We start from the raw sequence: 24117 nt of genomic DNA, 5'->3' as shown, positions 1-24117 counted from the left end.
TACTGGAGGAGTCAGATCTGGTTCTCCAGACGGCGGAGTGTTGTTGGCGGAAGGGAACGGGCGACAGTAAGGGATCGGAGGAGGGACAGCGAAGGCCGATGGATCGGACAGCCGGAGCCAAGAGGCGAGGGCCCGGCGGCGGAGGGGAAGGTCTGAGCTCCAATTCCCGGTCCCTTTCGGCCAACAGCCTGCCGGTTGCCGGCGGGGCCTCCCCGAAACCCAGTCCCGCCAGCTCCCGGCGCAGGAGGCAGCCGCCTCGGCCCGCCGACTACAAGCTGCAGGTTATCATCATCGGCAGCCGGGGAGTGGGCAAAACGAGCCTGATGGAGCGCTTCACGGATGACACCTTCAGCGAGGCCTGCAAATCCACTGTCGGTAGGTGTGGGACTGCGGGGGGGGGGGGGGGGCGGGAAACCACTCCTCTCCCTAGGAACCTATTCTCCGCCAAAGACCACCTCTCCTTACGGGACCGTCTTCTTTCCCCGGGTAACCCCAATCCCCTTCCTCTTTACCTCGGACACCCAACCCCCACTTCGCTTTCGCCTTCTTCCCCCACCCCACCCCATCCCACCCCATTCCCGAGGTCACTCCACCCCAGGAATAACCCCAGGAATAACTCTTTCCCTCGGTCCACCCAGGGCACCCAGTGTCCAGGACCCGCAGTGTTCGGAGCAACCCCTCTCACCTGGACCCTCGCTTCCTCAGGACCCTCACTTTCCAACAGGTCTCCATATTCTCCCAGGGCACCTTCTCCTTGATGCTAACTGTCTAGGACCTCTATCTCAATATCCTCATGCCCCTGGACACCCTACCATCTGGTGCCCAGGACCAAGTCCCCCACACCCCACTCCTGTTAAGGATCATCTCCACCAATTCTTCAGGGAACCTGATTTCCAGAAGTGCTTGGGTAGCAAGGAAGTGAGTGAGTGTTTTAACCATCCTTGTTATTTTGAACCTGTACAACAGTCTGATATTGCCCTGAGTTTGTCTGCAAGGTGTATGTGATGTAGCAACAGGAGAGGATCAACACATACTTTGATTTGGGATCTGTTTTCTTCATTTTAGTAGTGACACCAGCGTTGTATATGAACAGGGAGTAGCAGTTAATGCAGAATGACTTCTTTCCCTTCCTTATGACACATGTCTATCTCAACTTGATTTTAGTCACACTGTTGACCCCTGCTGAGGCTGTAAACTCTGGCATTTCCTTGCTACCCTCTTTGCTTTTCCTATCTTCAAACGCTCCAGCAATTTCTGTTTTTGGTCCTGAAAACGTTGACCGAGCATGGACACTCATGTCTCCTATTGTAGCTCGGTGTCCGATTTTGTTTGTTTATGCTCCTCAAAAATACCTTGCTATGCTTTACTTTGTTAAAGGTATTGGGTGAATGCAACCTGTTGCTGACCATCTATCAGCATTCATGTGAAGTTCTAACATGTTTATATTTTGAGTAATTTGACATGGGTATTTTTGTCATGATTTTGAGTCATAAACGCTAATTCTGCCATTTGGAAGTTCTCCTCTTTCCCTATTACCAAGTCTATTTTTTAAGAAAGGTAGCGTTGTACAGCACGGAAACAGACCCTTCAGTCCAACTTGTCCATACCAACCAAGTTTCCCAAACTAAAGTATTCCCATTTGCCTGTGTTTGGCGCATATACCTGTACAAATGTCTTTTTAAATGTTATAACTGTACCTGCATCTATCACTTCCTCTGGCAGTTCATTCCTCTCATGAACCACCCTCTGTGAAAAGTTTGTCATTCAGGTTCCTTTTAGATCTTTTCCTGTTACGTTAAAAACGTGCCCTTTAGTTTTGAACACTCCTACACTACAGAAGAAACCTTTGCTTTTCACCTTCACCTATGCCCCTCATGATTTTATAAATCCTAAACATCCTTCACTCCAGTGAAAAATGTCCCAGCCTCTCCTTGTAACTCAAACTCTCCAGTCCCAATAACATCATTGTAAATCTTTTCAGCATCCTCGGTAATATCCTTCCTATTAGCAGGGTAGCCAGAACTGTACAAAGTACTCCAAAAGTGGCCTCACCAATGTCCTGTACAACCGCAACATGATATCCTAACTCCTATACTCTGTGGTATGAGCAATGAAAGCAAGCATGCCAAATGCCTTTACCACCCTTTCCACCTGTGATTAAACTTTCTTAGAACTATGTACCTGAGCCCATAGGTCTGACATAGAGTTAGACAGCACGGAAACAAACCCTTCAGTCCAAACATAATCCAAACATAATCCCAAACTAAACTAGACCCACCTGCCTGCTCCTGTCCCATATCTCTCCAAACCTTTCCTATTCAAGTATCTATCCAAATGTCTTTTTAAGTTATAATTGTATCCACATCCACCATATTCTCAGGATGTTCATTCCACACACGAATCACGTCTGTGTTTTTAAAAAAAATTGCCTGTGTCTTTTTTAAATCTCTCTCCTCACACCTGAAAAATGTGCCTCCTAGTCTCGAAATCCCCCATCCTAGGGAAAAGACAACTACCATTAACTCTATCCATACGTCTCATTATTTTGTAGACTTCTGTAAAGTCAACCTCCTGTGCTCCAGTGAAAGAAGTCCCAGCCTTTCTTTATGACTCAAGCCCTCCATACCCAGCAACATGCTGGTAAATCTCCTCACCAGCTTGATAATATCCTTGTAACTGGACCAGAACTGGAGACACATTCCAGAAGAAACCTCACCAATATCTTGTACAACCTCAGTATGACTTCCCAACTCCTATACTGTAAGGACTGAGCAATGAAGGCAAGTGTTGAAAAATGTGTTGCTGGAAAAGCGCAGCAGGTCAGACAGCCTCCAAGGAGCAGGAGAATCAACGTTTCGGGCATAAGCCCTTCAGGAAGAAGGGCTTATGCCTGAAATGTCGATTCTCCTGCTCCTTGGATGCTGCCTGACCTGCTGCGCTTTTCCAGCAACACATTTTTCAGCTCTGATCTCCAGCATCTGCAGTCCTCGCTTTCTCCATGAAGGCAAGTGTGCCAAACCCCATTTTAACGACCCTGTCTATATGTGACATAAATTTCAAAGAATTATGCACCTGAACCCCAAGCTCACTGTTCTACAACACGACCCAAGGCTACCATTAACTGTATAATCCCTATCCTTGTTTGTTTTACCAAAATGCAATACCTCCTGTTTTTCCAGATTGAACTGCATCTGCCAGTTTTCAGCCCATTGACCCATTTGTTTGTATAATCCCTTTGTAATCTTAAAAAAAACCTTCTTCACTGTTTACTATGCCGCCAATTTTAGTGTCGTCTGCAAACTTACTAACCATATCTTCTATATTCTCATCCAAATCATTTATATAAATGATAAACAAAAGAGGACCCAGAACTGTTCCCTGTGGAACACCACTGGTCATAGGCCTCCAGTCCAAAAAGTAACGCTCCACTATTAGTCAGTCTCCTGCCATTAAGCCAACTATGTATCCAATTGGCAAGCTCACCCTGAATCCCATGTGACCTAACGTTACTGATTAGTCTACCATGTGGTACCTTGTCAAAGGCTTTACAAGAATCTAAATAAACAATGTCTGCTACTCTGCCAGCATTGATCATTTTGGTAACTTCCTCAAAAACACTCAATCAAGTTTGAGAGACCTGATGTTCCTCGAGCAAAACCATGCTGACTATCCTTAATAATTTTTGCCCCTCTAAATGTCTATAAATCCTATCTTTTATAATCACCTCCAACAATCTACCCACAACTGAAGTCAGACTCACAGGTCTATAATTACTTGGTTTCTCCCTGCAACCTTTCATAAACAAAGGTACAACATTAGCCACCCTCCAGTCATCAGGCATCCCACCTATAGTTATAGATGATGCAAATATTTTTGCAAGGGGTCTCATAATTTCCTCTCTTTCTTCCCACAAAAGTCTGAGATATATTAGATCAGGCCCAGAGATTTATTCACCTTTATGTTCTCTAAGACCTGCCAAGGTCTGTTCTGTAATGTGAACTGTTTTTAAAACATCAAAGTTTATTTCTCTGCATTGTCTCGACTCCATTTATTCCTCCACAGTAAAAGATAACGCAAAATATTAATTGAGTACCTCTCCCGTCTCCTGGTTTCAACACAAACAACGACCTTGTTCTATAAGAGGCCCTACCCTCTCTTTAGTTATCCTCTTGCTCTTAACATATTTGTGGAATCTGTTTGGATTATCTTTAACCTTATCTGCCAATGCTATCTCAGATCCCCTCTTAGCCGTACTAATTTCTCTTGAAGAATGCCCTTACACTCTTTATATTGATTAAGAAATTCAATTGAACCAAGTTATCTATATCTAAAACATGATTCTCTTTTATTTTTGACTAGACCCTCAATATCTTTATTCATCCATTGTTCCTCAATCTTACCAGCCATACCCTTCACTCCAACAGGATCAAAATGCCTCTGAACTCTTGAATGCCTCTCGTTTGTCAGATGTCCTTTTACCTGCAAACAGTCTACTCCAATCAGCCTCCTGAAAGTTTTTGTCTACTACCATTAAAATTTGCCTTACTCCAGTTAAAAGCTTTAACTTTTATGGCAAGCTTGTCCATGGCAATGTGACAACTCTTCTCAGGACCCTACCATGACTGTAAAATTGATTTTATGACTATTAGGTGAGAAAGTTCGAAACCTAAATATAATAGAATGCTTGAAATCGGGGTTGGGGGGGGGAACAAGATGCAAATTCTCAGATGTCTGTAGATAGAAACATTAAATGTTTCAGATTGCGCAGCTTTTATCAGATTACTCCAACTGAATTTTTTCAGGTCTACAATCAAACCACAATGAGAAAAGAAGTTAGATTTGGAAACTACACTGTGTGTAATTTATGCAGGTCAATTTAGATTTATGTGGAACTTGCATATTTTGGTAAATACAGTTGAAAAGAATGAAGGAGCAAATGACTTACTGGTTAAGTGAACTTTAATTTTTCACATTTCAAAGTGTATGACAATAATCAGATCAGTGCTAAAAGTTGATTTACTGAAATGTGTTGTTAGTAGTTAAGTGTTATACATCCCTTTTGTTAATCAAAGGTGTTCTTATTGATAAGATTTAGAGCATCAACAAATAAAGAATGGAGAGGGGTCAGAAGTTGGTTTTGGTATGTAGAAGCGTCATATGTTAACTTGAAGAGTACATATGTTTGTACTTCTCTGCTGTTCCAACAATTGATGGGTCCAGTTGTGTGAGGAAAGTGACTGATCAGCTCAATGACCCTTGGGTTTGTTGTATAGCAGATCAGCTTCTGGTTGCCTTGTCAATCCATCACTTGGGCCACCTGAACTTCAGCTTCTCGGATCATCTGACTTCCAGAGATGAGTTGAAGTTTGAGAAGCTAGCTCAACCAGTACTCAAGATCTGGAGTTACGCCACGTATGTATTTTAGACTTAGCATCTCATGTAGTAGCAATGGTTCTGCACTGACCGGCTACTGGAAAAGAAATTGTTTGCTGCATCTGAGATCAACATATGACATCTGTTGGGTGGGATTTAGTTGGATCGGGATGGAGTTGTTTTAATCAAGGTTTTGCATAGAGATACAGGTTGAGAAAAGCTCTCTAGAAATTGAAACTTGTCAAATTTCATCCCACCTGTCTGCACCTCAGACAAATGTCAACAAAAGTGGCAATGAGTCCCGCATAGGAAAGTTATTTGATAAGCTGTCCATCAACAATCAATAGGTTGATACCCAAGTGCAAACTTACAAGGTCATATGTTTGATATTGGCTACTGATATTTTTGAAATTTAAAAACGAGACTCTCCATTACTGCACTTTGGTGAAGGAAGATCTGTTATCTTTATTTGGTTTGGTCCACACATGATTCCATATCGTTTGTCATGTGGTTGAGTTTTAACCTCCATCTGAAATGGCCAAGCAAGCCATTCAGTTGTACTGTAGCGATTCAAGTCTACAGCCACGAGGGATGAGCCAGAAATGTTGGCTGAACCAGCAATGCCCACATCCCATAACTGAATAAATAAAAAGAATGGATTAATTCTGATTCAACAAATGTCTAATGAAAGTAGCCATTTTACACCAGGAGAGGGGTGATGGTTGAGAAAAGTATGAGGTACATCAAGGTGGAAAACAGTAGTGGTAAAATACCAATGTGATTATGATGTGAGGAAAGAGAAGTAGCAATAAAACAAATGAAAAAACAAAACAAGGCATTTACAGCTGCCTGGACCCACAAGAGCCATAACTAGTACCTGCTGTCTGATAAAATGGAACTACAGTTGAAATTATTGATCTCCATATCAAGTAATGATGAAAATCCAGGATTTGAAAGTGACTGTTACCTGGTGTATGATCAGGTGACTTGATCACCTAGGCATTTCTGTTGCATGAATACGAAAATACTAATGCAGGAGGTTGATGCAAAATGATATGGCAATAATTACAATATCCTAAGATGCTCCACGAGACTAATCAGACAAAAGTGTAGCTGAACACAAATGAGGATTTGTTATAGGTGATTAAGAGCTGGATTTTGATGAGCATATCAAAAGAAAATCGGGAAGCAGGCATATTTAAGGAGGTAAATGGGGCTGAGACAGTTGAGTAGGGTGTACAGATCTTCAGAGTTAGAAGAAGAACGCATAGGCTTTCATGAGTTGTATGACTTGAGCGAGTTTAAACTAGAGGGGTGAGACCATTAAGGGATTACAACAGAAGTGTGGGAACTTCAAAATCAAAGCCAGTGTAGATCAGCAAGTACAGGAGTAATATGTGCATGGATCTTTGAGTTATGATAGAAAAGTCCGACAGAACCTGAATACATGGTTTTAAAATAAAAATTAATTCAGCACCAACTTCAGTTCCTCAAACTTTTCCACTTGAGACAACTAAGCAAACAGACTATTTATACATTAATGGTGTTATACAACATGGAAACAGATCCTTTGGTCCAAATAGTACATGCCGACCATCTTCCCAAACTAAACTCGACCCACCTGCCTGTGTTTGGCCCATATTTCTCCAAACCTTTCCATTCATGTACTTATCCAAATGTCTTTTAAATGTTGAAACTGTACCTGCGTTCACTACTTCCTCTAGCAGCACATACCTCACACTAAACAGTCTCTGTTTTTTAAAAAAAAGTTGCCCCTTATGTCATTTTTAAATCTTTCTCCTTTTGCCTTAAAAAATGCCCACTAGTTTTGAACTTACCCGCCTTAGAGAAATGACCTTTGTTGTTCACCTTATCCATGCCCCTCGTGATTTTATAAACCTCCATAAGGTCACCCTTCAATCTCCTACATTCCAGTGGAAAAGTACCAGCCTATTTTAATAACTCAATCCCTTCATTCCTGGCATCATCCTGTTAAATCTTTTCTGAACTCTTTCCATTATAATAATGTCCTTCCTATAGCAGGGTGACCATAACTGCACACACTACTCCACAAGAGGCCTCTCAATGTCCTGTACAACCTCCGCATGATGTCTCAGCTCCTATACCCAAATGTCTGAGCAACAAAAGTAATCATGCTAAACACAGTCTTAACTGTCTTGTCTATTTGTGATGCAAATTTCAAAGAATTAAGTACCTGAACCCTAGGTGTCTCTGTATACAACACTGGGCCCTACCATTAATTTTATAAGTATTGTCCTTCTTTGTTTTACCCAAATGCAATATCTCATATTTGCCCAAATTAAAGTTTGGCCGAAGGCCCTGTTTCCATATTGTAGGTAATCTAATCTAAACTCCATCTGCAACCCCTCTGTCCATTGACCCAATTGATCAAAATCTCTTTGGAATCTTGGATAACCCTCTTCACTGTCCACTATACCACCAATTTTGCTGTCATCTGCAAAATTACTAACCATACCTCCTGTTTTCTTATCCAAATAATTTGTATAAATGAAGTGCAAACTGTTCATCTCAATCTTGAAAATCTCATTCATTTAAATTGTATATACTTGGTTGTGATTTCCTCCTCAGTGGAAGTGCATTAGCCTGTTTAATCCCTTTATTATTTTAAGTACGTCAATTAAACACCCCTTCAACCATTCAAACTCCACTCAAATACAAGTAAGGTTTATGATACCTGTCTCCACAAAGTAAGCCTTTAGACTCTCAGCTTGTGGTGAACCTTGTAGGGCTAAAACACCTTTCCTGTGCTCAACATGAAAACCAAACATAGTACTAAACAAAACAAACTGAAGGTGCTGGATATCAGAATCAAAAATTTCTGGACAATCTCAGCATCTATGGAGAAAAAGCAGAGTTAATGTTTGAGTTCAGTGACAAAGTGTGAGGCTGGAAAAGCAGAGCAGGTCAGGCAGCATTGAAGGAGCAGGAGAGTTGATGGTGAAGAATTTACATCTGAAACGTCGACTCTCCTCCTCTGATGCTACCTGACCTGCTGTGCTTTTTCAGCTCCACACCTTTCGACTCTGACTCTCCAGCATCTGCAGTCCTCACTTCTCCTATTTGAGACCAGTGACCCTTCTTCAGAACGTGAACTAAAGATGTAGTTTGAGCAAGAATTGTTACAACTGAAGCTTTATTTCCCTATGTTACTGTGACTTAATTCCATCCATACTGTTTCCCTGTCTCGTCACTGAAATCCCTCAAGTTTTCTGTTGTAATTGCTGACTTTAGACACTAACAAACTGGTTACTGCTAGGCATGATATTTCACCAGTTTATTAAGATTGCGATTGCTTGAAAGTTTTCTTCTGAATGTGCTTGGTTTGATAAAAATAACTTTATTCTGCTATAACTAGAACAGCATAAAGACATTTTTTATAAATTTTAGTTTACATTGAACGTAAAGCATTCAGAATGGAATTAGCATGTCAATTTTTGTTTTCAAATGAACTTTGATTTAAGAATAGATACTGATTCAAAATTACATTGTATGTTTAGTCACCTTTGTGAAGATGAGATATACGAATCTAGTTGTGCCAGCTTAGTAAGCATTGGGCTTCACTGGCTGAACCAGAATTTATTGCCATCCCTAACTGCTTCAGAGAAAGTCATGGTACTTTGAAACTCTGCAGTCCATGTGGTGTAGGTGAACCAACAGTGCTGTTCGAAAGTGAGTTCCAGGATTTTGACCCAGCAACAGTGAAAAGCAATGTCAAGTTAGTTCCACATCAGGAATTTGTGGGGCTTGAAGGGGAACTTGCAGATTGTAAGGCCATTCAAATTTGAGGGACACTTTTTTACTCTTGTTGAAAATAGTAATTCCTTGACACTTGTGTGGAATGAATGTTGCTTGCCACTTTTTTCAACCTAAACCTCTACATGTTGTGCAACTATTGCTGCATTTGGATGTGGATTGTTTCAGTAGCTGAGGAGACTTAAATGGTGCTGGAAATTGTGTAATCATCAGTAGACATCTCCACCTCTAGTCTTATGATGGAAAGAACATCATTGATAAAACAGCTGAAGATGCTTGAGCCTTGAACGCTGACCTGAAGAACTCCTTATGTGATGTCCTGTAGTTGAGATGATTGACTTAGAACACCACAGCCACCTTTGTGCTAGGTAATGTATATGGTATATGTAGAATACTGTGTGTTATAAAATCATTTTCCAAGACCAGGTGAGTCAACAAATTTTAGTGAACTTAATTCCACTCTTAATACTTCCTGTGGCCTCCACGTACAATCATTCATTTGTGGCACTCGCTGTATCTCTTCCTAAACGTAGGTTTTTAACAAAAGGATAAGGATAAGGCAAAAAGTAAGGAGTGTGTGTAAATCAAAGAAGCACCTCTCTGCAGAATGTGGTCATTATCTGACGCCTCTTTCACTAGGTGGTCTTCTGCAATGAGAATCCATTGAATTCCTCAAAAGTAGTTAAACTTTCAAAGCACCTTTTTAGTTTTGGGGAGAGTTTAGTGAGAAAGAGAAGATATTTAGTACCTTGCCCATTGGTGTTAGCCCTTGGGCAGATTTGTTATATTTCATTACTAGCTATGTTGACCTCACTGCCTATTAGCTATGTGGTATCTTATGCAAATTGGCTGTGCTATACCATTTAATCAGCTGTGCTGCATCAGGCAGTAATGTGCTCTTCAATGCATGTGGTAATGGGCTGTGTGGCAATGGCTGAACTGAATTATGCATTGTGTTTATTTTCTGAGGCAAGATACGTTTATAAAAAATGTTTTTGGAACATGGGAAATGCTAGGCATGTTGTGTGTTTTTGACTAACAACAAAGGAATGATACTTATTTTTATGACGACTGTGTGCAACTTAGAAAAGAACTTGAGGATCGTGGTGTGCCTGTGACTTTGAACCTGTTGTCCTTCTTAATAGTATGCTGTTGAAGTAACCATGGTGAGTTGATAGTGCACACTGCAAATAGTATGTCCTACAATAATGTGACAGCAACTGAGAAAATTGGATATTGGGTTCAGTAGCCGAGGACCTGATCAGACAGTCTGCTTTGTGTTGGATGATATTACAGCTGTACATGTTCATCATATTCTTGACTTGAGACTTGTTGGAAAAACTTGCAAGGTAAGGCAGTGAACCACTTGTGAGAGTATACCGCCTCTGCCCTGTTGTGTAACCTTAAGATTGACATTGTTGGTCTAGTCATTATTGTTGAACTTCCGGATGTTGACGTTAACTTAGTGCTGATAACGCTGTCCTCAGGAATTCCTGCAGAAATATTCTGGGACTGTGGTGATTGGTGTTTCATAGCTGCAACCATTTTCCTGTTTGGATCTGATCATTTTTGGGTTTTCCCATGACCCTGTTTTTCTAAGATTCCTGATGCCATATTTAGTTAAATTTCATGCTTTTATAAATATAATTTTGACATTAAAGTGTTTCAATTTTGGAAACATTATTTTCAAACAACTTTTTGCCATGTTAATTTACCTATACTTCAAATAAGATTATTGAAGTATTTTCTTCTCTATTTTTTATCAGTGACCCAAAATATCAGTGACAGGTGATAAATGCAGTTTATGATCTTAAATAAAAAGTTTGAACTTGTTGCTCCCTAAAATGACAACTATATTTAAGCGTACTTTAATACTCGATCCATTATGTTTTTGGCTTGGCTTAATTCTAACTACTGTATATGTCATTGTGTTCTGGGTTTCTGTTGGTTATGAAACTTTTCAGTGTTCATTTAGCTCCACAGAATGCTGTAACTATTTTCCACAGAGTGTCCACCATTTGCAATTGTCCCTGAAGCTCTAAAATCAATTAGCAACTAGGCATGAGCTACATATCAAAAATTCTTTTTTTAAATAGGTAAGCAGATGTTCCTGAAATTAGTAGCAACTGTTTGTAGTTGAGGAACAGGATCAGGGTCAAAGCGCAAGTGGCTAAAATCAGATTTTTTTTAATAGCAAGGGATAAGTTTGCAAAAGACCATGGAAATAAAACTCTCATTGTGCACCACTGATTCTGTATAATGAAATCTAAAGTAAATGCAAAAACTCAAACCATATTATCCTGTACAGACGACAACAACAGTGCCATGTGAGAATTGGAGAGCGTTTAGCCCGGTGAAGATGAGAGTTCCCTGGTTTCAGCCCTGACACGTGACTACTCTTTAAATGACTACAGTATTTCACAGCAGGGAGGGGAGGTTGCATTAAAGATACCATACTGGTATATGTAGTTAATAAAAATGACACAAATATTTATTGTGTGATACAGTACTCTAAGTTAGTGTGCACATCTTGTCCACAATGTACTGAAAGTTACATACAGTATGGCCTCCCAATGGGTTGGCCTAACTTTTTGTTTTCCATCCTTTCCTGTGGTGATACAATTGTTTTCTTTGATTAAAGAGCAATGTATCCTGTTGAAAATTGTATTTTGTTTGCTTTTTTGCGTTTGCTTCTTATTCCTCCTTTTCCTTTTACTGTATTTTTGTTCATAGGTGTTGATTTTAAAATCAAAACAATAGAACTAAGAGGGAAGAAAATTAGATTACAAATCTGGTAAGTGACCTACACGTTTCCAGCCATTAACTCGTTCATATTCCTCTTCCATTACTCCTCATTGAAGATTCTCTTACATTCTCATTCTTGGTATCAGCTGGTTTTCCACTCCTGATGACAGCCAATATATTGGGTCAATATATTATCTGAAACATCCCGAAAAATGTTTGAAATCAATTGGAGTATCACTAATTTTAAAATTGATTGAAGATGAATTTCTACTTGACTTCTAACTGTAATAGGTTGCTTCTGTAACTGTAGTAAATTTGTTGTTTGATGGTCAACCTAGATTGTCAAACTGAGATTTGATTTCCACCTCCTTCAATATTCTGCTTTATGCTGGACATATTTAGAAGTTTTTTTTAGAAACGAGGCAACAAACTCACAAAAGTATCTTGGACAGGCTGTTGTGTTTGGTTGACATTCTTGCCATTCCTTAGTCTGTGACCTCAGCAGTTATTTCTGCCTCAGTCTCTGGAATGGGTGCCTTGGTTTCAAGTCACCTTGATTGCATCTCTAATTGGCCGCTGTGAGACCAAACTTGTAAACTGTCCCTTGTTTTATCAGAACTTGCCTTTTGTAGCTAAAAGTATGCTTTCTGTTCATTTACTTTCTGTTTGTGAAGCACATGGTATTGTAAGTAGAAGCCATGAATATGCAAAACTGCCAGTTCTTAAAATGTAAAATAATCTGTGCTTCGTACCACTTCTTCCTGTTAATTCAGGTAATATCTTTATTCCTTGTATTGATCTGTAGCCTACTTAAAAGTTGCATCATTCAAATTATCATATAACCCAACTTTTGTGAACAAAGAATTCCCTCTTTGTCAGGGTAAACAGTATTCAAAAGTTAAATATTTGTAAACAGTAGAAAATAAGAACTGTCTGTCTGTCTGTCTCTGAAGTGTATAAACCACTTGTTCCAACTTTGTGTTTTACCAAATTTTCTTTGACCTTGTGTAACTCAAAGTATCCAATAAACCTGCAGGACTGCTGCTGCTGCTTTGTGCACTAATATGTGGTACGTAGGATTCCATTCTTCCCTATTGGCATCTGGCATCATACCGCCATACAGCCCTATCAGTGAGAATGAGTAATACAAATATTCTGGCAGATAAAATCATCTGTGTGACACATGGTATGTTGTCAGTTGTCTTTGTTGTCATGATCTCTTTTGATGTTATAAAAAGCTTACTAACACTCTGTAATCAACCCCACCCCTCATACTTCCCAGCGAGACCATGGCTTCAGATTGCTGCGTCACTCTGAGATACCTTATTTATCCATAGTCTCCAGTTAACAGTAGTCTAATTTCTAACTGTCTGTGTGTTCTCATCCCTCATCTGTGTGACTCTTAAGATCTGGCTGCAAGAGGCTGGCAAATAATAGCACTATATCTACGGGAGCGTATGGAGGTAAAATGTACTACTTTATTATTTGATAATACTGACCACTTGTGTTTATCCTTCTACCCCATCCAGGTCAAAATAAGGTCCCTGAAATTAATAAATTTATTTGGATTTTTCCATTGTCAACCTAAACAAAATTAATTGAACAATATTGGAGCTCCTTTCTGGCAGTCTTTTTTTTTGTCTAATCAACCTATTCAGAGGTGTTACTACACACTTCTGGAGCAGGTGGGCAATGACCTAGGCCTCTGGGTCCAGGGGTAGGTACACCATACTGTGCCATTATTAAAGTTGAACAGTATGAGCCAACAGTTTTGCAATGATTCATTTAAAGAAAATGTGTCGCTAATAATCTGCTGCAATGTTTTATATATTCTTCAAGCTCTTAACAAACTGGCATTGAGCAACTACTACACATCTGTTTAAAGTATTGTTCTTTCCAAATTATTTTAATAAAGCAGAAGTCTTGTGGACCTTAATTGCGAGAAGATTACAAAACCTTTTGTGTTGACGAGTTCTCCACAATTGACATGACTGCAGAGCTCAAATTCAAATGTTTTGATGAGGGTGGTGGCAGATAGAAATGAACCAACTGGATAATGTAGCCAGAATGGATGTTCTGCTTTGACGTACTTGACTGTAAATTGTTTTGATTTTTTAAAAATCACTTTTTCTTCAGGGATACTGCAGGGCAGGAGAGGTTCAACAGCATTACTTCAGCATATTACAGGAGTGCCAAGGGAATTGTCTTAGTGTATGACATTACTAAAAAAGAAACATTTGAAGATGTACCAAAATGGATGAAAATGATTGACAAGGTAATGAAGATGTCGTTACGTGCCTTCTTCATAGTGTTCGTTTAAATTTTATAAAATGGTGAAAGTGGTTTAAGATGCTTCAATTTTTAATTTTTTTTAAATGAAAGTATTTAGTTTGTTTTTAACTATCCAATAGTCATTCCAGATACATTGTAACATTTCAAGACCTATATATCCCAAACTGTCAGTAATATTTTCCTTTGATTTAATTGGTATTTAAGGAAAAATAACAGGGCAGAGTGTTACTTAAGTCTGGATTGGACAACTGAAGTGGAGTGTTTAGTTGCATCTTCACCAATGTTTTTATGATGTAACCATAGTTGCATTTGCATAGTGCAGTGGGTAATATTTGCTGCCTAATGTAATGCCTCTTTTTATAACACAATGACTGGTGCAGTACTCACCCGCACTGTCATAACCATAGATTTCTGAATTAAGGACACTGCTGACCATTCTCAAAGAAGGAAGGCTTGTGTGTGATTTTTGGCATATGATTTGGCTATGAGGAAATGGTCTGCAATTTGGAGTTCTCAATTTTCATATCCCAAGCAATCTGCAGTAAACCTGCAGATTGGTGGTTTCACAATCATTATTACAAGAGAGGGAGCAGCAAATGATTCAAGTTCAAGTGCAAAAAGTCTAAATGTTTTTGAAAGAATGTCAGAAAGTTGTTAGCATACTGCTATATTACTTACAAAACGGAAATTATAGTTTGCACAATACCAAGCCATCCCTTTTCCACTTTCTTCAATTCTCTACCCAACCTTCATTGTATTGCAGAAACATCATACATTTTAACCCATAATAACCACCATTATAAGCCAAATCAAATTGATGCTAGTTTAGTAGTAATTGCCAGTTTTATATGCCAAACTTGCAACAACAGTTTATATTTATATAGTGCCTTTAATGGAAGATTCCAAAACACTTCTCACAGGAGCATTATCAAACATTGACATTGAGCCACAAAAGGAGACAGAGGGGAGCAGGAGTTTTTGCAGTTAATTCACAGGCGCCAGAGTTTTTGATTACCTCTAGTTTGCAGAGGATAGAATGTGCGAGACCAATCAGAGCTGCATTGAAATAGTCATCCAGTTATGAATGGTTGTGGACAATCAATCAACTCACTGGAAGAAGCTCCACAAACACCCACAACCACAATGATTGGGGAGGTGAGCACATAAGTGCAGTTGACAGGGCTGAAGCCAGAAATTCCAAATGGATGATCCTCCGAATCAGATTCCAGTCTTCAGCCTAGTCAACTCAATTGACGTGGGAGCAAGAAACCACTGAAAGCAATGATACTGCATGGGCTTTTGTCTGTATGTTCCAACAGTATTGGGCTACAGAGCTAACCAGATCCCCTGATCAAGTGGTTGAAGTGCAGATAAAAAAGAAGACAATGTGGAAAATTTCTCAGTTACGTCCTGTCTACAATAAAAAAGGACAAATCTCACCTAGCCAATTACTGCTCAGCAGTCTATTCTCAATCATCAGCAAAGAGATGAAAAGTGGCATTATTTGATAATAGTACGGTCGCTGATGCTCAGTTTGGGTACTGCCAGGCCCACTTGATTCAAACCTCATTTTGATTTGGTCGAAACATGGGCAAATGAACAAAGTTCAAAAAGGAAGTGACAGTGACGGTCCTTAGTATCAACGTTTGACCAAGTGTGACATTAAGAAGTCTAGCAAAACTGGAGTTGATGAGTTTGAGGAGGAAAGCTCCACTTATTGGAGTCATACTGAGCACAAAAGATGGTTTTGATTGTTAGCAGTTAATCTTTTCAACCACAGGATATCTCAGCAGGAGTTCCTCAGGGTAGTGTCCATGGTCCAACTATTTTCAGTTGTTTCATCAATGATCTTCTCTCCATCATAAGGGTAAAGGTGAGGATGTTCACTGTGCAGTGTTGAGTACCATTTGTGATTCCTTACATACTGAAATAATCTATGCACAAATGGAGTAATGGACGATATCCAGGCCTGGCTGATAAGTGGCAAGTTCCATTTCTGCCAAGCAAGTGTCAGATAATGGTCATTTCCAACAAGAGAGAATCTAACCATCGTCTCTTTACATTCAGTGGTCTTGCCATCACCGAATTCCCCCACTTTCAACATCATGAAGGTTATCATTGACCAGAAATTGAAATTGGCCAGCAGTGTAAATACTGTGTTGCGCCAGCAGGTCAGTGGCTATGAATTCAGCAGCGGTGACTCTAATCCTGATTCCCAAAGCCTGTCACCCATCTACAAGTCAGGAGTGTGATAGAATATTTTCCACTTTCCTGGTTGAGTCCAGCTTCACCTTCATCTGAAATAGCTTGACACCATTCATGCCAAAGCCTGTTTGATTTGCATGACTTCCACAAATATTAGTAGCAACAGTGTGTTCCATCTGCAGAATGTACTGCAACAACTTGACAAGGCTCCTTTAAAGTTTCTGAATTTCTGAAGTCTACAGTCCAGAAGGGCAAGGGCTTTTGGATACATAGAAAATAAAATCACATACCACCCTGACTTTGAATCTTTTTGCCATCCCAACACAGTTGTTGGGTCAGAATCCTGGAGCTCCCTCCTTTACAATGGGTCTACCAAAGCATGGATTTCAGTGGTTCAAGAAGGCAGCCCAGCACACCTTCTGAAGGGCACTTAGAGATAGGCAGTAAGTGGTGGCCCAGCTAGTGATGTCCAGAGCCCATTACTGAGTAATATGACGTTGCTACTCTTGCACGTTACTGAAGGTGTGCAACAAACTGTTTTGAGTCTTTCTGCCTATTCATATTACTTGTACAGTTCTCTTGTATAATGCACCACATTTGACTCTTAACAATGTTTTGTCATACACAGTATGCTTCAGAAGATGCAGAGCTACTATTAGTGGGAAATAAGTTAGACTGTGAAGTTGATCGAGCAATCTCTCGTCAACAGGGAGAAAAGGTAAGAAATGATCTAAAAATATTACTTGCTCTTATGAAGTGTGACTTCCTAATGTAATCCTGGTTATAAAGTACCTTGTAAAGCTCTTGCTCAGACTGGATCCACAAGGAGTTAATTCTAGTGCTTACCATTGTCAGTGACAACAAAATTTTCAGAGACTAACATAGGGCTCAGAGATCACAGGATAATTACAGCTGAAGAAGTCTATTTGGCTTTGTTTATTTCCTATCCTTGCAGAAAGATTTATTTATTGGATTTTCAGCTACACTTCCTGATGTTTCTTCTGTAAATAGATTGTATTTAGTGAGAAGCATTTCTGAACTATGGTCCAAAATCTACCTTCAGAATCCATGTACTCTTCTCCTATTCTTGGATTTTAATATTCTGCACAAAACGTCTTTCTTTCCATTAACTGTTTTATATATATTTTTAAACTCATCCACAGGACGTGCGCATCACTGACAATATGGTCATTTGTTGCTCATCCCTAATTAGAAATTTTGTTTCACTCCCTGTATGTCAAGTACACTTTTGGACAAAGCAGCCAAAACTGCACACAATACTCCTCCAAGTGTGGTTTCAACAAGGCCCTGTGCAGCTACAGCAAGACATCCTTACTCCTGTACTCAAATTCCCTACAATGAAGGCCAACATATTTCTATTCCTAATTACTTGCTTTCAGTAACTGGTGTACAAGGATTTTCAGGTCCTTTTTGTGTGTCATCATTTCCTACTCAATCACCATAGTAGTCTGTAATTTTTGTTTTCCTACTGAAATGGAGAACTTTACCCTTATCTGTGTTCTACTGCTCTGCCATGCATTTGCTCACTCAATCAATCTGTCTAAATAGTCTTAAAACCTCTTTCCTTCTACTCCACAATCTCAAAACCATTAAATTTTGTGTCATCAGCAAACTTGGAAGTATTGCATTTGATTCTGTCATCCAAGTTGTTGATATCTATGTTATGAATAGCTGAGACCCAAGTATGACCCCCCCACCCCCAATCATCACCACCACCACCTATTCTGTGTTATGATCGAGCCCTCCACAATCACCTGATGAAGGAGCGTCGCTCCGAAAGCTAGTGTGCTTCCAATTAAACCTGTTGGACTATAACCTGGTGTTGTGATTTTTAACCTTATTCCAATAAAGACTTTTTTGAAGCCGCCTGTTTCCTGTCTGATCAGCAATTCTCAATTATTTGGATATGAACATACGTGATATCGTTAGTAATTTTGCAGATGACACCAAAGTTGGAGGTGTAGGGGAAAGTGAAGAAGGGTTACCTCCGATTACAATGAGATCTTGATCAGATGGGCCAATGGGCTGAGAAATGACAGGTGGAGTTTAATTTAGATAAATGCACGATGCTGCGTTTTGGGAAAGCAAATCTTAGCAGGATTTATACACCTTAATGGTAAGGTCCAAGGGAGCGATGCTCCCTTAGCTCCTTGAAAATAGATAGGATAATGAAGAAGGCGTTCAGTATGCTTTCCTTTAATGGTCAGAGCATTGAGTATAGGGGTTGGAAGATCATGTAGCATCTGTACAGGATGTTGGTTAGGCTGCTTTTGGAATATTGCGTGCAATTCTGGTCTCCTTCCTATCGGAAGGATGTTGTGAAACTTGAAAGGGTTCATGAAAGATTTACAGGGTAACCTCAATTATCCGAGCGAGGTGGGTGGGCACCATTTTGTTCGGATAATCGATTTATTTGGTTAATCGATTATTTGGTTAATCGATCAAATGCCTTTCCTCTGTGGCTCAGTTTTTAAAGTCTGCTTCCCATTCAGGAGACTAGCAGCAGCACACAGCGTGTGAGATCCTGTCCAACCTCACCGTCCTGACTCTGCCCCGCCCCCCCCGCCCCCTCAACCCAGTCCAACACTGCCCCCCACCCCCAAATCCTGCATGTGCATGCACAGCTTTTTACTGCAACTTTTTGACCAGTTCCATATTTGTCCTGTACAGGACAATGTTGGAGAGATTACCTGGGGAAGTGGGGTGGGGGAATGGGTTAGGGTACACCTCCAAATATCTACCTTGAGCCACACACCATCCTGACTTGGAACTGTTTGAGTTTCTTCCTGTTGCTGGATCAAAATTCTGAACTCCCTAACAGCACTGTGTGTAGCAACACCACATAGGCTGCAGTAATTTTAAATAAGCAGCTCACCATCACCACCTATGGTTGGAACTTGGTAGAATTGGAGTGGAGAGACAATGCAGTTGTTTTCAATTCCATTTTTCTAAAAGAGCTGCCTTAACCTGTTTGCCAGCAAAGTGAAGTAAAATTGCAGAGAAACTGTTCTGGGATTCAGTCTTATCTTTGTTTTTGTCAGAAAAGCTTTGGGTGTGGAAGTGTCTTTTCTAATTAAAATGGATCTTTTGCCGCTTTTGATAATTTAAAACAAAAATAAACCTCTGGCTTTAGATGTTTTGCTAAATGTCTTTATTCTTTTACTTCTTTAGTTTGCCCTGCAGGTAACTGGGATGCGTTTTTGTGAAGCCAGTGCAAAGGACAACTATAATGTCAATGAGATTTTTTTGAAGCTTGTGGATGACATTCTAAATAAGGCAAGCTCATTTATTTGTAGAAAAACAAATTAACATTAGGAACTGCTCTAACACTTGCAATCTTTATAAATGATTTGAAAAAATCAAATTTGTTATTTTAAAAGTTCGCAATGCTGTATTACAAATATCAGCTCAAAGTGCATCAATTCCAGTATTGTCCTACAGGAATGTCATATTACATTGGTGATCCTACAAACATGAGCAACTTAAAAGAATTCACATTAAAAGCAAAATATTGTGGAATGAAAATCGAACACTACTCAGCAAGTCAAGTGACATGCCTAGAGAAATGAACAGAGTTCCGGTTGATAGTCTTTCACTGAAAGAAGTTGGAAATGTAACAACAAGCAGAGGCGAGGAGATTTAGGCAACGAATGAAAGAACAAGGAGTGATTAGTTGCTACAAAACAAACAGTGGGAACATTGGAATAAGTAAAGAAGCAGAAATTGGATCCACAGCAGGACTGCAGGAGTTTACAATCAGAGACCTATATCTTGGTTATGGGGATTAGCCGTGAATGCTGAAGAGACAAGCAATCAGAATAAAAATACATTTTGGCACAATTTTTAAAAATTAATTCATGAGGTGTGGACAACACTGGCTAGGCCAGTATTTATTACCCATCCCTAATTGCCCAGAGGGCATTTGACAGCAAACCACATTGCTGTGCATCTGGAATTGCATGGAGGCCAGACTAGGTAGGATGGCAGATTTGCTTCCATAAAGGACATTGGTAAACCAGATGAGTTTTCTGACCATCAGCAATGGTTTCATGGTCATCATTGGATTCTTGGCCCCAGATTTTTCTTTATTGAATTCCAATTCACAGTCTATCATGGCAGGATTTGAACCTGAGTACACCTAGGTCTCTGGATTAATATTCCAGCGATAATAACCCCTAGGCCATCGTCTCCCAATCAATAAACATAAAACCGTTATCTTTACAATTATACTATCCTAACAGAAACCAAATAGTTCCTCTTTTCCAAATCTCCTTGGTTTAATGTCTACATTTGGATCCCCAGCTTTTCAATTCCATTGTCACTCCTCCCTCCACAGCTGCCTGACCTGAGGTTTTTTCAGCATTTTCTGTCTTGACTTCAGATTTTCAACACTTTGGTAATTTGTTCTACCAATGATATAAACGCTGCCTTACTGTAATCTACAATATGGTTTTGCAAAAACTACAGCAATAGAAACAGTGAGAAAAAGTGGAAAGATCAAAAGGCAGACAGTCACCACATCTTGTGGTGATTTGTATCCTCTTGCTATGTCTCATTTCTAGAACTAATGTTTTTAAAAAAATGTCTTGTAACAATTTTTAATATAAATGCTACCAAGTTCATTTACAGTCTGTTCCAAGTGTGCAACGACCCTGGTAACATAATAAATGAGTAGAAATTTGAAAAGGGTTGACATGCCGATTCAGATGTTTATCATAGATATATAACCATTCCAGTAACTGGAGGAACTCATCAACTACTGTGCCGATGTAGATAGACTTGAAGGTCTCAGATTCAGATTCTGGACTACCAGCTCGTATGACATCAATAAAGAACCGTTAAGAAGCTAGAAAAATGGGATAACAAAGCTATGTTTGAAACTCGAGTGTAAATTATATTGAAGTTTTGAAATGGCTGTTCATATGCTAGCCAAATCAAAACATCAGTAATCTGATAAATAATCTTTAAACCTTTAACAAATGCATCTGCTCCTTGTGCACTCCAGATCAGAGGAGCACTCCCTATGTTGACCAGCCAGGTGCCATGAGCAGTTCCCCATACATACCTGGTATACAGTGAATTTGCTGGCACACCTTACATGCCTTCCCCTACTGCCATGGGCTGTAGTTTACCCAAGTCTGTAAAATTGGATCAGGAGGACTCATTGTCATTGGGCATTGCTTCATGACTTATAATGTTTGCAGTTTGTTTCACAGCTAGCTAAACAGCTAAATGCAAAAGTCATTGTTAACCTTTGAGAAATATGCTTTGGAGATGCCGGTGTTGGACTGGAGTGTACAAAGTTTAAAAATCACACACCAGGTTATAGTCCAACAGGTTTATTTGGAAGCCCTAACTTTCGGAGCACTGCTCCATCGGGTGGTTGTCCTAATAAAGGAACAGCGCTCTGAAAGCTAGTGCTTCCAAATAAACCCGTTGGACCATAACCTGGTGTTGTGTATTTTTAATTTTGAGAAACATTGAGTGCTTTTTGTAACGGTTGTACACCTAATTCCAAAATGCGCATTTTGGAAGATTCATGGCACAAGTAGATGTTAGCCCTTGTGTGTCTAGGTGAATATCCTTAATAGTTGAGAATGGCCAGTATCCAAAATTGTTGCAACACGTCAGACAGTGTGCACTGTCTAATCCAAGTTGTTTATCAGTATATTCTACAACATTAGATGCTTACCAGCCATTGTTTGTTTTGCAAGAGTTTCCTCCTGTCATTCTTTGTCTAGCCCTCTCAACAACAAATTCTATTTTATCCTCTTTTGTTTATATCACTTTGCTTTAAACTTATCTCTCGTTCTGTGCTGTAACATAATGTTGAATGAGAGCTTAAAAATTAAAGTGAAATGATTAACCACAGTTACATTGTTTCTTATTGTACAAAATTAGTTTACATGTCTGCTTTTGTGTAAATCTTTTACCTGGAATCTCTTGTAAGTGATTGGGAAAGCTTACAGAAATATCTTTACTTAATCTCTACTTTTAATTTTCAGTTACCTGATATACCCAGACGCGAATTATCAAACAGCATTTTATCACTGCAACCAGAACCTGAAATTCCTCCAGAACTGCCACCGCTTCGACAGAATGTCCGCTGCTGCTGACCAGTGCTTCTCTGCTCCCACTACTCTGCCATATTATGCTCATACCCATGTCTGTGCGTTGCTGTAATACAATCAGCCTCGCCATTGTCATCGTTGCACTTTGTAGGAATGATCAGACAAGAGCTCATACTAACTTTGTCTACGTGTGAGATTTTTAAAATGGTATAGGATCAAATGACACTGTTCAGAGTAACTGCACATGGTTTTTTTTAAATATCCTCTGATTCTGGCAAAGTTGATGTTTTCTATTCTAGTACTGTATTTATTGTTGGTGTGCAGTACCATGTGTTTCTAATGAGTTTGAAAGGGACAATTTCTGGTACTCTTTTTTTTTCAAAAAAAGAAGCAGTCCACTGAAAATGGCTGTCTAATCGCTAGTGCAAGGTCGCCATTGCCCACCGTACCATAATATCAGCGTTCCCTTCCTTCCTGAATAGTGCAAGATGTGCACCTTTACAGAGGAACTAATAAAGCAGATTTGGAATATATTTTAGGAGGAGCAAATCCCCTAGGTACTTTTTTGTTATTTAAATGTTGGTGCAGAGCCTGATTTATATCCTTTTTCCTCTCACCTTAAAGTGTTGGGAACTAAAAGTAACACTAAATTGTGATTTCAGTCTTTCAGAAAACACATGAAGGAACTGTTCCCAGTGTGCTGCAAAGAATCAGTGCAGTGACAGAAAAGGATCATGCAATTTAAACCTTCATTTACTTTGCTTCAAAGACATAACTCTATATATTGATAAGAGCAAAAATAAAATCCTTCTTTAGTCATCAAAAAGTTGACTGTTGAGAAAAGATGCTATTTGTGCTCACTTTGGAAGCACTTATGCTTAAAAAAACACTAGGGGTGGTGTGGGCTAAGATTTTAGGTGGATATTTTATAACGTATATGAAATTTCAAGTGGGCATTTTATAAAGTTGCCTTATTAAGATCAAATGTTTAAATTTTGGTCTGTTGAGAACTGTTTTGATTGTGCAAATGACTGCACCTCTCACTTACATCATAACAGTAAGCAGCACTCCCTTATAATGTTGAGTTTTAATTTCAGGTGCCAAGCACATTGTAAAATGGGTGCATTTTTACTTAAAAGAAAACCCACTTCAGACATGGCTCGTAATACGAGCAGCAAAGTAGCTTCCTTACCCAGTATTGCAGATTATTGTAGAAATATGTCAAATAAGAGTACAGTATTCATTTTGTTTATAATAATGGTCAAGGAAGTAATTTTGATAACTTATACATAATGGAACCCACAATAGGGCAGATTCACTTTACACCTGTAGGGCTATTGATTCCAGATTGTGCATGAAGACAGTGCTTTACATAGAGTATGAAGTAGGTCTTCCAACCCATTAGCGCATGTGTTATTTAAAAAGTGAAGTCTGTCTCTTTTGTTGGTGTAGCTGATTTTTTTTTGGATGGATTACAGTGTAAGCATGGTATGTAAAATTGTGACCTATTAAAACTATATGCATAAACCATTGAGCTGTTAAATTTTTATTTTTTCGCCAAAGAATAATTAATGATTGAATCCACAGATCAATGGAAAGTTGTAAGTGTGTTGTT

At 39.3% G+C, this 24117-nt stretch overlaps 1 protein-coding gene across 1 annotated transcript; it reads left to right on the top strand.

Annotated features, from left to right (window-relative positions):
- Window positions 1-24032, top strand: rab12 (RAB12, member RAS oncogene family). Its single transcript, XM_072569872.1, has 6 exons — window positions 1-375; window positions 11902-11962; window positions 14050-14188; window positions 17039-17128; window positions 19603-19707; window positions 22437-24032. The coding sequence occupies exons 1-6, from the start codon at window positions 99-101 to the stop codon at window positions 22545-22547; spliced, it is 783 nt and encodes a 260-aa protein (XP_072425973.1). The 5' UTR covers window positions 1-98; the 3' UTR covers window positions 22548-24032.
- The last annotated feature ends 85 nt before the right edge of the window (window positions 24033-24117 follow it).

Source organism: Chiloscyllium punctatum, chromosome 5 (assembly GCF_047496795.1).
Source record: "Chiloscyllium punctatum isolate Juve2018m chromosome 5, sChiPun1.3, whole genome shotgun sequence".
Classification (NCBI taxonomy): Eukaryota; Metazoa; Chordata; class Chondrichthyes; order Orectolobiformes; family Hemiscylliidae; genus Chiloscyllium; species Chiloscyllium punctatum.
This window is presented reverse-complemented; position numbering and strand designations above follow the sequence as displayed.

Bases quoted from the DNA above. Each gene is read 5' to 3' on its own strand.
- rab12 (XM_072569872.1), top strand. From the start codon at position 99: ATGGATCGGACAGCCGGAGCCAAGAGGCGAGGGCCCGGCGGCGGAGGG. The intron at 376-11,901 runs GTAGGTGTGGGA...TTTTGTTCATAG, and splicing joins GGCCTGCAAATCCACTGTCG to GTGTTGATTTTAAAATCAAA. The intron at 17,129-19,602 runs GTAAGAAATGAT...TTACTTCTTTAG, and splicing joins CTCGTCAACAGGGAGAAAAG to TTTGCCCTGCAGGTAACTGG.